The following is a 14,627-nucleotide window of genomic DNA, read 5'->3' on the forward strand; positions in this document are numbered from 1 at the left end:
TGGAGAAGTTAGATGGCTTATCCAATATGATTCACCTAAAAAGGATATATACGGAAATGTGAACAAATTGTTGTCATTCCACTGCACTATCCTGATTTTTCTGTACTAAGAGCATGGCTTTTGGAATCAGGTAAGTATGTGGTCAAATACCAGGTCCCCTAATTACTGGCTTAGATAAATTGTGTAACTCCTTTGAACCTGAATTTGCCCGAGATTAAGAACATCCAAGCAGAGATGAAGAATGGATTTATTGTGAGATTAAGTGCAAGTATTTTATAAAACTCACCTACTATTTATCTGACACACAGCAGATACTTAAGAAAAGATAGGCAAACCCAGCTTTGGTCTGTACTTTCAATGGTTCCTTAAAGTGGATAGTTATGATACTAACCTACAAAGCCTTATGAAAACATACATAGCCAATCACTAGCCCCAGAAATTCTATCCAGCAATTCTGAATAGTCCCTGAGAATCTGTGTCTTAAAGAACAAACAAACAATGTAAGTAAAATTCTACAAACAATTAGACAACCCACAAGTTGTGATAGGCCAGTTTGGGAATCTGAGCTCTAAGACAAAGTGGACTTAATTTTACTTAGCATTTGTAGATAATCTTAAGAAAAAAAAAAATATATATATATATAGAGAGAGAGAGAGAGAGAGCGCTGATGGGAGCATGTCCCAAATCTTCAAGTGATGTAAAATCAAAATGATACATTTTTACCAGATACCCTGATCTAGTAATCAGGTACCCAGTGTTAACATCAACTAGTAGGCAACTCAAACTGATCTGATTCTACATTAGAGATCAACGAATTGGCATTTCTAAATAATGTGAGATATTTAAGGGCTGTATTAGTTTCCTGTGGCTGCTGTAACAAATTAAAAAAAAAACCCTGCTTATCAGTTTCTTTCTCAATTTATCTCTTTCTTCTCACATTTAACTATGAAAGAAAAGAAATACCAGTATACACCCTCAACATCTGACTTGGAATTCTCTTCAGTTAATTATCCAAGTGCATGGCTTACAATTTCTGCTTCCACACAGCTATTGGACACAATTTAGACACAGTTTCTGCCACTATCTTGCAAGGGTCATTGTAACTCCTGTTCCCAGTATTTGTATTCTACATTTACTTCTGAACCCTCACAAGATGCACTTAGAATGGTTATATTTTTTTACCAACATTCTATTCAAGTCGGTATGTGTATTCTTAAAGAGGACAGAAGTTTTCTTTTCTGTACTTCTCACTTCCTTCTAAGCCCTCACCTGTAGCATCTTTAACATGTATGTTTCTACTAACAATTTCTTCAAGGCAATCCAGGCTTGGCCTGTTGTGTTTCTCAAAATTTTCCCTGCTTTTATCTATTATTCGATTCTTTCGATATTACTTGAATAATCCTTCCACATTTTTAGGTGTTTGTGACATCAGCAACCCACTCTTTGAAACCAAATTATATTAGTTTCCTCTGGCTGCTATAACCAAGTTCATAGCTTAAAAAAACAGAAACATATTCTTTCATGGTTCTGGAGGCCATAGCATTAATTTATTGATTTTATTTTTTATTTTCTGCATCCAGAATTTCCTGCTTACTACAATGCTTCTAGCATAGTTACACATAATTAATATTTGACAAATGTGTATTAAATGGGTGGATAAAAAAATGGAAATGGAATGGAGCTTAAATCAAAATATTAATGGTGGAAGAAGAGACATTTTTCTTTGAGATAGGAAGAAAAAAGGTGGTAATGTATACAGATGAATTTATGCACAGAGAAGTTGAAAGAATTTGTAGCTCATGTTGGAGGAAAGGTTGTTTGTTAATGTGTAGGGCTTTGAGAAGAATAGAGAGTATTTCGAACTGACACTATGAATAATGGGAGGGAGTAATGGCCAACTACTTATGAAAGGATTTCTGAGGGGCACTAAGTGCTTTCCTGAATTAGAAGATCTGAAAATTTTAGTCAAAATGCTGGTGTGATTTACTCCACGAGGGTCTGTCAGCCCAATTTAGGAGGAGATAAAAGAAAATTGGTAAATTAATCCAAGTCTAGGGGTCATCAGAGCAAACGAAATAGAAAGAAAAATGGTAGAGGATTTTGAGGATACTGGTATAAAATGGGTAAAAGTTCCATCGTGAGCTATATGTTGGGAGAGAAGAAGTAAGCTAAGAGGAGTTTAATAGCCTGAGGAAGACATCAGTGACTCCCTATGACTTCCTCATCTCTAATTTTATAATGCAAATGGATGGAAAATGCACATTTTACACTTAAATACTCCTTACATGATTCGGTGCTAAGAAAAATAAACCAGTTCTAAAAAGAAAGGGTCAGCTGCACAAATTCTGCCTGAGCCGTCTGAACCAACATGCCTCTCTGTGAAGTCCTGAGAATTGCTTTACTGTTAAAATTTGGTTGATATTAGAAAATCTAGTTATAAACGAGAATACATCGGGGAGTTAACCTTGTAGTCTAATGCTGATGAATCTTCTCATATAATAATAAAACAGTAGATTTCTGGTCTCTTTTAGAAGGAAGTTCCAAGAAGTGTTGTCACGTAAGCCAGTATGAAATTAGAGATTGGAAGAGCTCTCAGAGATTTGAGATTTGGGGAGAGGCACCTCCATAACCAAATATCTGAGCTTCCATTCTCCTCAGCCCATCATGGTGCCTTAGTTTTAAAATTAGAAATCCAAATGGGTGGGGTCATGAAGGATTCCACTAGATGCCAGAATCGCAGGAAATAAGCAGGAAATCTGCCAATTATTGGCAGACACATATTTCAGATGCATTTAAAGAACCCACTGAAGATGACTCTGTGGGAGATTATATTGTACATGTCACACTGGTGCCTGGAAAAAGAGGCAGCATCAAAGGATGGGGAAAAGGGGCACAGAAGGAGCTGAGAGAGACTGGAAATACAAAGTTACAGAGTGTGCCTTGCTTTGGGTGGCTGAGAAGCCGGGCCACGCTAACAATTATATGTACCTGTTTGCCTGCACAACTCAGCAGGGCAAACAAGTTTCCAGGTGTCTAGAAAAACTAGCAAGCTAGCTTTGTTTAAAGGTGCAGTATACCAGACCAGAAGGGCTTTCCACATTAACGCCTACACCCTTTTTATGTACTGACAGTCATCTAGGTTACTACAGGTTGTGAAAAGAATTTCAAATGATCCTCCAATGACCAGCTAAAAGCAAATTTCCTTTCTTACCATTTGCCTGTTGGAAACCCTGCTTTCTGCTGTAGTGAAGGGAGGAGTTGCAGCTCAGGTGAAGTCTCATTTAAATGCAAGCTATTCCTGGGTTTGTAATCTTTTTTGAGGTTAAGAAGTCATATTTTTATTCTAGATGTTCATCCATTTCACAAGTCAGGTGTTTAGAGCCCACAGACTCCGTACTATTTCTAAAAACTAAGCCAATCTGTTCGGTTTGGGAAAAACTAGGACTTACATCATGGCGGCCAATCCAGGTACTTACCTAATGGAGGCTCTGACATGAGGTCAGCTGACCAGCGCATGGCTGATACTACTTTGATGGAATCGCTTTTTGGACTTTCTCTAGACTTGAGAAAGATGAGAAGGGACCGAGTTTTGATTCCTTTCTGACACTTACTGGCTGCGTGACCACAAGTAAGCCGTGTAACTGTGCACATCCTCAGTTTCTTTACTTTTAGGGTGAAGATTACAATGCTTTCCTCACAGAGTGTCTGTGAAGATTTGATGCAATAATGCATATAAAAATACTGTGTAGGGTCCATAGCAAAAACCCATGTGAGGACTTGAGAGTATCCACAATGCAAACACACACATTTTGACTGGGTACAATGACCTTTTCTCAGGCAAACCTTTAGTTCAGATCTGTCAAGGGCTCGTCAGTTATCAAGAGACTCAGGGAGTGATGTGTTTTGCCTTTTTGGCTTGTGAGTGCTGAATGCTCAGCCACTAACCCGATTTGAATGTAGTCTGTCCCATAAAGAAGGTTTCAAATCATAAGATTGGGGAAATGATAACATTCTCTCATTTTTATGAATTTTTCATTTTATTCCGAAACCATCAAAATGTACTATGTGGGTCAAGTCTCAGTCTTCTCAGGTTTGAACAGAAGGTCGTGGAGAATATTTCTCAAGTCCGATTTGCAATTCAACTAGTGCCTGGAGGTAAGCCTTCAGGGGCCTTCACTCTCTAAGCTTTGCTATCTTTGGGAGGATCAGAAGGGGGAATAGGGCATCCCACTGAGGAGCTTCCTCCAGAATTATATTCTTTTCTAGGAGATGTTTGATATATTGGGGCTTCTTGACTTCTCCCTGATAATAGGGTATAGTTATATAAAAAGTTTACTTCTGTGTTTTGTTCTTTCTAGAGTAGACAACCCTGACATTCAGTCAAAATTGCCTGACTGCTAATTTAGAAGATTTCAGGCACACTCACCACCTCTACCCCAAAAGCCTCAGCCAGCTGAGGCTGTGGTTTCTGAGGTCGCCTTATATCCATCAAAGCTACTGGACTCTGGATCAACATTTCTCAGTTTAACAATCGGCTATTTTGAGCAGTCAGCTGTTGGAGTGAAATCAGCATGAAAGGGAAAAGAACAGCGGTGATGTCATGTGGCAGAAATAGTTCTGGGTGACGGTCAGAGCACCTTGGGGGTAGCTATGACCTTGAGCAAGTCACTTCCCTTCTCAGACTTCTCTTTAACCCAAGGGACTGGATTAGATCAACTTTGATGCTTCATCCAGTAGTAACATTCTGAGATTGTCTATGCAACCTGAGCCTTGTTCACCTGTAAGTGCTTCCCTCTGTGTCACAAGACCCTTGAGAAAAGGTACGTCAAGTGGTTTTATTTTCCACATTTTCTCACTGGTCCTTAGAAGAACCTTAACAAGGTTCTGAGGGGATCTGTGTTCTGCTTACTTTCCATGATCTCATTTCCACAACACTCCCCAACCTCATGTCGGATTTCCTTCAGTTTCTTAATGGATTTTTTTTTTTTTCCGCTTTTCCCCCACTTCTCTGACTCCCTACCCTTCCGGTCTCTGTCCTCTCTCAGGCCAGGTACAGGGTCTCCCTTCCTTACTCTGGGAATACCCTGTGCTTCCGCAAAACGTTCTGCAGTCCTTGCCTTGGAGGCAGGGAGCTTGCTCAGATGGTAGATCACCTAGTGGGAGCTCAGAGCCATTTGCTGTGGTCGACATTTGCTTAGTGCTGTATAGAAAATACTTTCCTACCAATTTTCTCTCTGAGGAGGTAGCTGATAAACAACACTAATTCCTTTCACACAACTCTGACTCATGTGTAAGGAAGAGGAAGAGAGATGTTTTAATTTCTGTCAAAGTTGTATGATTCTAAGGAAGCAAAGGAAAAGGAAGGAGGAGATGTATCCTTATGGAAAGAGGACTGGGATTAGATGTTAGGAAGTTTTAGCAATTTGGCTATTGGCTCGCAGGGACAGCAGATACATGGTCCATTCTTTTCAAGCTTCAGCCTCATTTTTTCACCTGTAAAACATCTGAGAGATAATATGTCTTTCATAGTGTTGCTGTGAGGGTTGGTTGGAACAGAAGTGTGCATACACATACACTCATAAAATCTACACATGCACACACAAACACAGCATTGCCTAGAACATAAATAAGCCCTTTTTCAGTGAGGCCCCGCAAGCGAGAATCCCCTTATTCAGACAGCCTCGGCCAACACAGGAGAGGTGAGGGTAATGGTCACTCCGAGGCAGGAGGAGCTGGTTCGGGGAGAGAGCCAACCCCGGGTGGTGGAATCTTTATGGAGTGAGGAAGAATCAGAAAAGTTTGGGTTCCAGTGGTGTCGCTTGGGAGCGGTTGTACCCTGGGCCAGAATACCTTTCCTTGAGTTTTTTTTTTTTTCTACCTCCTCATCTCTTCAGGGGATGTAACGCTTACCAGTCTGGCACGACTGTTGTAAGGCTCAAGTGGGAAGGTGAGCGTGAAGGATGAACGGTCCCAGCTCCCCGGTATAGGGAGCCCCACTCCTCATAGGCAGTGAGCAGACAGCACATGGAAGAAAGACGACTGCCACCAGTGAATTATCGGCCGCTGTCTAAAAGCTCAGCTGCCTCTTCAAGGTCCAGTTTCTCCATAGGCAGCGCTGGGATGGTGACTGTCCCTGCCTCAAGGAACGGTTTGAAGGATCAGATGACAGGAGGCAAGTCGGAAGGCCCTTGTAAATACTGTTTCTCCGTACAACTCCTTCTCACACATGTCCATATAACAACATTTTAGAAGCAGAGCCAATTTTGGAGATAATTTAGTTTGGAATAATGTAGACTTTTTTTAAAACATAGAAGGGACTCTAAAAAGCTCCTTTCATTTTGAAAGCAAACAACAAAAGAGAGCTTCTAAACACTGTTATTTTTCCCCAATTTTCTGACCCTTGAGCAAACAGTGTTTCATTCTTGAGAGGCTCTGTGGGGAATGGGTCACCCAGAACAGCCCAACAGGTAGTTATTTTCTGAGACAAAGTGTACCCAGGGCAATACTGCAGCCAGAGTCTGATAAAATTAGGCTGGCGGTTAAATTAGGCACATGGATTAGATGAGTAAAAGAGAAGTGTAAAAGGTTCGAATTCCTACATTTTTTTCCCTCCTTTCTTTCAGAGACATTTCTGGGTCTTTGGCAGTATTTAGGGGGAAAAGTCACTGATCTGCTCTAACATTTCTCAGTTTTACATAATCAGGCACTATTTCATTGTTTTCTTCTGAGTTAGTAGCAGAAATGTGTTTTGTGTCCTCTGATTATCTTTCTCCTTACTGCTTTCAAGTGATGGGGAGAGTGTGATAAATGAACATATTGAAAGGCCCTGTGTCATCTTTCAGCTACGTTTAACCTTTGTTATGCTGTGGTGTAGCCTGTACCGTTTAAACAAATTTTGCTGTTTATTTCCTGCTCTCCGACATGACTTTTCAGTGAAATAGCACACTGTGCTCTAACTCACAAACACACAGATGTGCACCAATGTACATGTATACACACACACAAACAATTCAGAAGCACCCGAAATAACCCTTTTAAATCATCTTGTCAGATGTTTCTTTCCTGCTCCTGCTTAGTTTCCCAGGGAGCTCCTGCAATCAGTTTTAGATAATATTCCCTTTTCACTGTTAGTCAGTCTCCTTTCGTCAATTAAAATATCCACACTGTGTAAAAATAAAGAATACGCACTTCATTTAACTTTCGAGTTTCTGTTTTCTCCCAGCCAGATAAACTTTCAGGAGCCTGAACTTCAGAAACACATGTGGTCGGTTTATGTTTTCTCTCCTGACTGCTCCTCCTCCTCTAGTAATTTATTAGTTACGGTTTTTGACCTCAGTAGGATTGAGAGGGGAGGAAGGAGTGGAAATTAACGTGCTAGAAAGGTTTTTCTTTCCCCTCAGTAATTTAGACTGGTCTGTGGCAAACGCGTGGTGCTATCCTTTCCTTTTCCTATGTTCCCCAAGAAAAAGTCTCTGTAGCTGTGTGGGAAGGAATCAAGTCATTGGTGGACAGTCCTGGCTCTGGGCTAAGAGAGTAAACATCAGTTTTAATTGCTTTATAAAGGAGCTTGCCGGAGTTCTGTAGAAAAGCAAAGCATTTCATTAAGCAACCGAGTAACCTCATGACGACGCAGCAGTGGTAGGACAGCATGCTATCATTCTTATTGTACTTTAAAAACTAAAGGCTGGCAGCAAAAAAATAATTTTGAGTCATTTTTCTCTAAAACATATTCCGGAAGTGCACTCTTAAAATAAGTTTACTTTTGGAGTGTTATCTTAACTAGATCGAGGCAGGCCAGAGGACAGACATCTTGCCATACAAAGGCCCTGCCTTTCTCATAGATAGGACAGCGTTTTAGCAAAATCTGCGTGTATTGATTATTGCTGACTGAAACGAACTTCAGTAGTTGAGAGCAAGAACTGTAAGGATGGCTCTTTATTAAAAAAAAATAAAATAAATATGGAACTTTAAAATGACTATATCAAAAATTTTTATTTGAAGCATATTTTATAGGCAAAAGTTCTAGGCAAAAATGAAACTGTATTTTACTTATGGACACCAAGCATTGTTATAAACAAAATAAGGAGATTTTTCCTCCCCTGAAAGTCAAAACATTAAAAGGAAAAACCAAACAATGAACTTATGGACTGAAGAACAAGTATGAATCAATGAATAGATCATAGTGTTAGAACAGGATGTATTTACCTTAAGCCAGATACTAATAACATACTCTATATATCCAAAATGAAAAATTAGGAAGCCATTATTAGTTTATAAAAAGAATTATTGCATGCCGTATTTGAATGATTACCTTTCATTTATTGTTTTAAAATAGTATCAATTTTCAAAAAGCATTTCTGAGAAACATATCTTTTAAAACCATATCGTTGGGCGCCTGGGTGGCTCAGTGGGTTAAGCCGCTGCCTTTGGCTCAGGTCGTGATCCCAGGGTCCTGGGATCGAGTCCCACATCCGGCTCTCTGCTCAGCAGGGAGCCTGCTTCCCTCTCTCTCTCTCTCTCTCTCTGCCTGCCTCTCTGTCTACTTGTGATCTCTGTCTGTCAAATAAACAAATAAAATCTTAAAAAAAAAAAAAAACACACCATATTGTTCAGGGCCAAGGAGGCAGAAAATGAAAGAAAAGACAGTTTCCTGGAGAAGCTTATACTTTCACTGAGGAGGCAAACAAATTCTTAAGGCTCTCGTGAAGGAAGAGCACATGATAGGGAGTATTTCAGTGACTGTGGGCGCATTAAAGGTTGTTGGAATTTCGAGGTCACAGTCAAATCATGGTCTAAGAGGAGATAAGCTGCAGTTGGGTTTTGAGTAATGTTCGACCAGTGTGCGTGGGAGGAAAGGGTAAGGATTCTGCAAGGTGAGGCTGGTGGGGCCAGTAGGAAGGCACCAGTTAAGAGGAACATCAGTGGATGGTACTGACCATGATTGCAGGAAAATGTCATGAGATACTTTCCTAATGCAGAGACCCCACAGTAGAGAGAAGGTCATATGCAGAAAGCTCCAGCTATCATGCAAGGGACAGAGGTTAGGGTGACACTGAAAAGGAGATCGAGAATAATGTTCATGACCCACAGGGGTCCTTGTGCTTTTGGAAGAGGCCATGACTGAATCTCAACAGCTTAGAAATGGTTCTCTGGGACTCAGGAGAATAGGAGGGAAGAGGAGCTTTGGAAAAGAGAGTTTGATTTTGAAAAGAGAGCTGGTGAAATTGTCCTGGACATCCTGCTTGTCTCCTCTCCTTCTCAGGGCCAACCTCATCCTGGCGCATCAGTTAAATCATCCTTAAGAAGATATTAACTTCACTGGTACTGGTTAATATTTTTACTCAGGGGAACTGAATTTAAAGGAACGTACTAGCCAATCTAGTAAAAGGTTTTCATCCTTTATTTGGCTCAGTGTGTATTCAATAGGCAGTTAGTTATGCCAGTTACTGTGTTAATCGTTCCATAGCGGTGCATTTTGGAAAATGTAAAGAGCAGTGTGGAAGATATTCCCCAGAACTCTTAAAATTAAAGGGCTTCAGTGGGTTGCTACTGTGGCTAATTTCAAGGCAAGCCCTCCTGTCCTCCTGTGTCCTTATAGATCTCTCTGTCTCTCTCTGTCTCTCCCTCTCACATGTTTTCTTATTATATTCTATGACAGTTTTCCCCTTCTGCTGACTTCTAAAATGTATTATCTTCAAAAAATCTTAATGTGTGCATTCTTGTAAGCCATTTCAGATACTTTCTGAGCAAGGCTGAAAATAAATAAAATCAAAATAAGAAGACTTCAAATCGTGCCAACCTGATGAATCAAATGTTTTTCGTTTGTATTTTTTCCCAACCTTCATCCATATGAATCCATAATTGGCACATATTTATAGTCAGGGTGTTCGGATAAAAGAGAGGAAAAATAATTCACCCTCTTTCAAGGAAGAGTGGCACACACGGGCTGTGAATACCTCAGCGGGCCCTCTGCCTAGGATCCCTGGTGGCTACGGAGTCACCTCCCTCCTGTTGGCGTGGAGCATCAGGGAAGCAGCTTGCGGAGAGCGCCTATGTTTAGCCAAGGTGGGTTGTGTGATAAGAGGGAGGGGGCCCGGCCACATGCTGGCTGACTCATGCTCTCAAGCACACGTGTCAGCATCTCCTCAGCTGGGACAGCCTCCATCAGATGACTGAGCCTGACTGTGACTTTTATGCCACCTTCATCTTCCGCACACCAATTTTCAGAACCTAATAGGTGCTGGGCACCGCTGAGCCTTCAGTAGCTCAGAGGACCAATAACTTCATGATTACTTGCTGCCGGTCCTCACACAATTGCCCTTTCTCTGGTTTGGAACTGCAGCCTGAGCTTCTGTGTAGTGCCTGACTCTTCCCCAGGTTCCAAAGCAGTCTGTCAGACCACCGAAAGGACATCAAAATGGAGCTACTTGACCTACTGCTTCATTCTGTGGCATTTTGTGTTCCAAACTGGCAAATTTACATATGCATACATAAATATATGTGTGACATGTGATATACAGCATTTCAGATCAGAGCTGGTCCCACATAACTTTTAGGATCCTTTTGGGGGGTAATCAGCCAGCGATAAAGAGCACAGCCTAATTCTGAGCATGGATTTTAAAAATTTCTTTACATTTACTGCTCTATGACCACAGACAATATAACTTCCCATGGCCTCGGTTTTATCATCTTTATTTTGGGCATATTTGTGTTGTTCCCCATGTTCTGAGTTTTAGGAGAAAAGGACATGAGTGGCACGGTCCTTAGCCTAGCAGGTATTGGTGCTTAACTGATAGCTACCTGCCAGTGGCCGAAAGAGTTGAAGATAGATAGATAGATAGATAGATAAAACATCATCATGAAGAGGCTCCTCTTACTAATATGAGAGGCTCATCTATACCTGCCTTCCTCCTAGTAACTGGCCACTTAGATCATAAACAAGAGTTTTTCACTGAGGCCAAACAAGGCCATTGGCTTACCTACCCAGGTGTTAATTCTGAATTATGACATTCCATAATTCCAACTTGAAGGCAAGCATCGTTTAGCTCAGGAACTGACGATCAAGGCCTACATGGAACCGTATTGTCAATTAATGGATAGTGAACATATGACTACTAAAAAGAACCAGGAACCGGGCTCGTGGGTGGCTCAGTGGGTTAAGCCGCTGCCTTCGGCTCAGGTCGTGATCTCAGGGTCCTGGGATCGAGTCCCACAGAGGGCTCTCTGCTCAGCAGGGAGCCTGCTACCCCTCTCTCTCTGCCTGCCTCTCTGCCTACTTGTGATCTCTCTCTCTGTCTAATAAATAAATAAAATCTTTAAAAAATAAAAATAAAAAAAAGAACCAGGAACCAAACTGCATTTGGATCAGATGAGATATTTGTGATTTGATCCACATCCCTGTGGTGTAGTTACAGGACTTTAATTCATTGAAGAGCTGGCTCGTGTAGGCTCATTGGGCAGCTTTGGAGCTGTGCTGCCTTGGGAAAGTGATAAAATTTCAGAGGGCCCTCATCTATGAATTTGAACCCATCATATCTACTGGCTCCTATCTGGGGGCTCTTATGCAGTTCATGTGATGTGTATGCAGGCTCTTTGTAAATGGTGAAATTCTAAACGTATAAGTGGTTCTTGATATGCTCTTATACATCCTGCAGATGTTACAAGCTATTGATTGATTGCTTTTCCCAACATTATTTTTCCCTCTATAACTAAACTCTTATAATATCTACCATCCCACCTACAAAGGATATTACATTTTAGGGAGTAAAGTCATTTCTTCAGTTCCTATTATGGTGATCATTACTCATGATTAGGTGGAATTCTGCTGGTTAGAATATAATTCCAGGGAGGCCTAGAAGGCTCCTTTTATTTGTGCTCATTTCCCAAATATATTCCTGACACCCTTGCTAATAATGTAAAGTTCTGAAATTGGGAATCCATGTCATTGTCACTATTTTAATGGAATTACATTTTAAGTTCTACCATTCATATAGACCTTATTAGGAATTAAGTTCATCAATAGTCTTAATAGGTTTTCAGTAGAGGAAAGGAATGGGGCATAAGCTAATAAGGGTGAGAGCCGAAATCTCAGAGAAGTTAAGTGTAGAGAGAGAACACAGTGGGTATGCTCTATCTGAATTTTTCTCTGTTTGAATGGTGGACTATCTGGGCTCTGTCTCACGATTAATGTTGCTTTCCTTCTCTAGGTGACCAAAAATATGCAAAATTACCTAGAAATAAATCTTCTCTACAAGGGCCAAAATACTTCAGGTGGAAGAAAGAGAAGAGAAATGGATCTTACCCAACAGGTCTGGTGTCTTCAATGGCTCTGTCCACTGGGATCAAATCGCTGAGGTAGACATTGAAGTTTCCTTCTTTCCATCTTCTTTCTGCCTCCTTCTCCTTTCCACGGGGAACCACTACAGGCCGTCCAAATTGGCCTGGAGCTTTGGCGTCCCTTGGAGAAAGTGTCACATCAATTCTTAACACATGGTGCAGTCCATGTTCTTCAGGTAACAAGGCTTTTATGTGACTTTGGTTGAGTTCTGGAAGTTGGGCCTTGGCAGTCAAGTCAATTCTTGCTGGCTCTAGCCCCTCAGCTAAGGCTTGATGAGACTGAGTTACCATTGCTCTCTGTGGAGCAAGTGTGGGGAAAGATGTTTCACTTCTATTCCCAGAAATGTGTTTCCCTCGGCTTTCACCCAAAATAATAGGGAGCACAGTTTTGTTTTTAAGACTGGGGGCCTGTTTGGAGTCTGTCTGGAGCTCCTCCTCCTTGGTTATAATCACAACGTGGCTTTCAGAGAAACTGAATTTCTTCCCACCAGCCACTTTGGCTCCATCATCCTTTGGCAAGCCTCCCAATAGTACTTCGTTAATAGATTGCTTCTTTGAGCGATTTGAGTTGGCAATAAACTTGGAAAAGGGAAGGCTCTTATTGGCTCCACGTTTATTTGAATCTAGTTCTCTGCTCTGAGTCTCAGTTTTATTTAAGGCTATGGCTCCCCTAGATTTTGGCAACAATGGGCCGGCAGGGTGTGTCCTCTCATTTGCTACTGCCTGTGATTGCTGCTTTGATCCGTCAGTATTAGGTCTGATGGTCACATTTGGATTTCTTTCGGCTGCTTGTTTTGATGTGTCACTGCCGAGACCATGACTCTTCCAGGCTTCCTGGTTTACACCGGCAGGTCCCGTGTGTACAGAGATTTCGGCCAAATGAGTTTCTCTTGCAGCTATGAATGGGGTTTTCTGAGTCCCCTGAGTTCTCATTTGCTTTGCCAAGCGGCGAGAATAGGCTTCAGGTCTGAGGTCCTGCCCTTCTGAGTTCTGCTTGGTAAAACTCACTGGAAGGGTCTGTAGGTACTCAGGATGCCACAAAGGGGCAACCTTGCCCCTTTCTGGGGCGTTCTGCCTTTTTCTTTCCTTCTGGGTTTGGTCCAAGTCATCCTCAACCTTGAGCATACTCTTTTCAGTTTTTCTAAAGTTCTCTTTACCCCATATGCCCCTCCCGTGTCCCCTCAGTGGGGGCTTCATCTCTTTTATGCTGCTGTAAAGGATCTTCATTTGGTCTGGCTGAACTCGGAATCCTACCCGCTCCCTCCTGACGATGTCTTCCTTGAGGACCCGAGTGTTGATCTCACTGAATGACAGGCGGAGAGCTGCCATGTCAAAGAGCAGCCAGATGACAGAAGCGACAAATATAAATGCCAGGACTCGCCCACTTCCTCGGAAAAACTTTCGAATCTTGTTCATGGTGCAGAGGCTTTGCTTGCTGCCTACCCTCCCTTGGAGCCTGCTTACCTTGAGCCGAGAGAGAGCTGAAGTAGCAGCGGAGGCAGCAGAGTTGCCAGAAATGCCCCCTCCCCTGAACACAGCAGGAAACAGCAGTCCAAGAGGAGAAAGCTCAGCTCCTACTGCTTGTCAGTCTCTGCCTGCGTGGCATTTCCCAGCGGAGCATCTGTGCCTGCTCAGCTGGCCCCTGGCTAAACCGTGCTAAACACTGTCCTTAGGTCACTCTGGAAGCAGTCAATTCCAGCCACCAGACAGTTCAACATATCACTTGTCTCCCCGAGCCCATGTCCACCGTCCTATGAGCCCAAGAAAAGGTGGGGGCCGGGCTGGGGCTGCCACTTCTCTCCTGCCAGCGCTCTGCTCCGTCTGCACGCTGTAACTCAACACCACTTCTCATAAGGAAAACATTTCAAGCCATTACCCAGAAAACTTCATTCAGCTCTCACCTTCCGTGTTATGTGAGAGTGTGTATGTTTTTTTGGCAATTAAAGGGAAAGAAAACTTGAAGGGCATGTGTTCCTGGTTTGTAACCCCACCTACCCCATGCCTGCTCATTAACCCTGTTGTGTCCAGGTCTCTGAATGATCTGGTCCAGCAAATAATCTCTGACCTTCCTGTTTTGGCTTTGAGAGGCAACAGCTTAAAGAAGGGGTCTAACATGATCTCAATTCCAGTAGTGGATATTTAATTATTCAATGGTTTTCCTTGAGTGAAAAGCAAAACGTTTCTTTAGAAGTCAATGGTGTTTTAAAATGACTCTATTTTCATTATTAGATCGACGAGACATCAACTTAGTTTGTCATACTGTTGTAAAAGCTTCTAAACTCTTACCCTCA

General features: G+C 41.9%; 1 protein-coding gene across 1 annotated transcript in view; it reads right to left on the reverse strand.

The window, feature by feature from the left end:
• Window positions 1-14,246, reverse strand: part of GALNT5 (polypeptide N-acetylgalactosaminyltransferase 5) — a 43,691-nt gene extending 29,445 nt beyond the window's left edge. The window contains exon 1 of the mRNA XM_004743890.3: window positions 12,302-14,246. Within this exon, the coding sequence (XP_004743947.1) occupies window positions 12,302-13,752 (1,451 nt within the window). The 5' untranslated portion in view covers window positions 13,753-14,246. The remainder of the gene's footprint in view (window positions 1-12,301) is intronic.
• Between the last annotated feature and the right edge of the window lie 381 nt (window positions 14,247-14,627).

Source organism: Mustela putorius, unplaced genomic scaffold (assembly GCF_011764305.1).
Source record: "Mustela putorius furo isolate JIRA1106 unplaced genomic scaffold, ASM1176430v1.1 tig00003869_pilon_pilon_pilon, whole genome shotgun sequence".
In the NCBI taxonomy this organism is placed as follows: domain Eukaryota; kingdom Metazoa; phylum Chordata; class Mammalia; order Carnivora; family Mustelidae; genus Mustela; species Mustela putorius.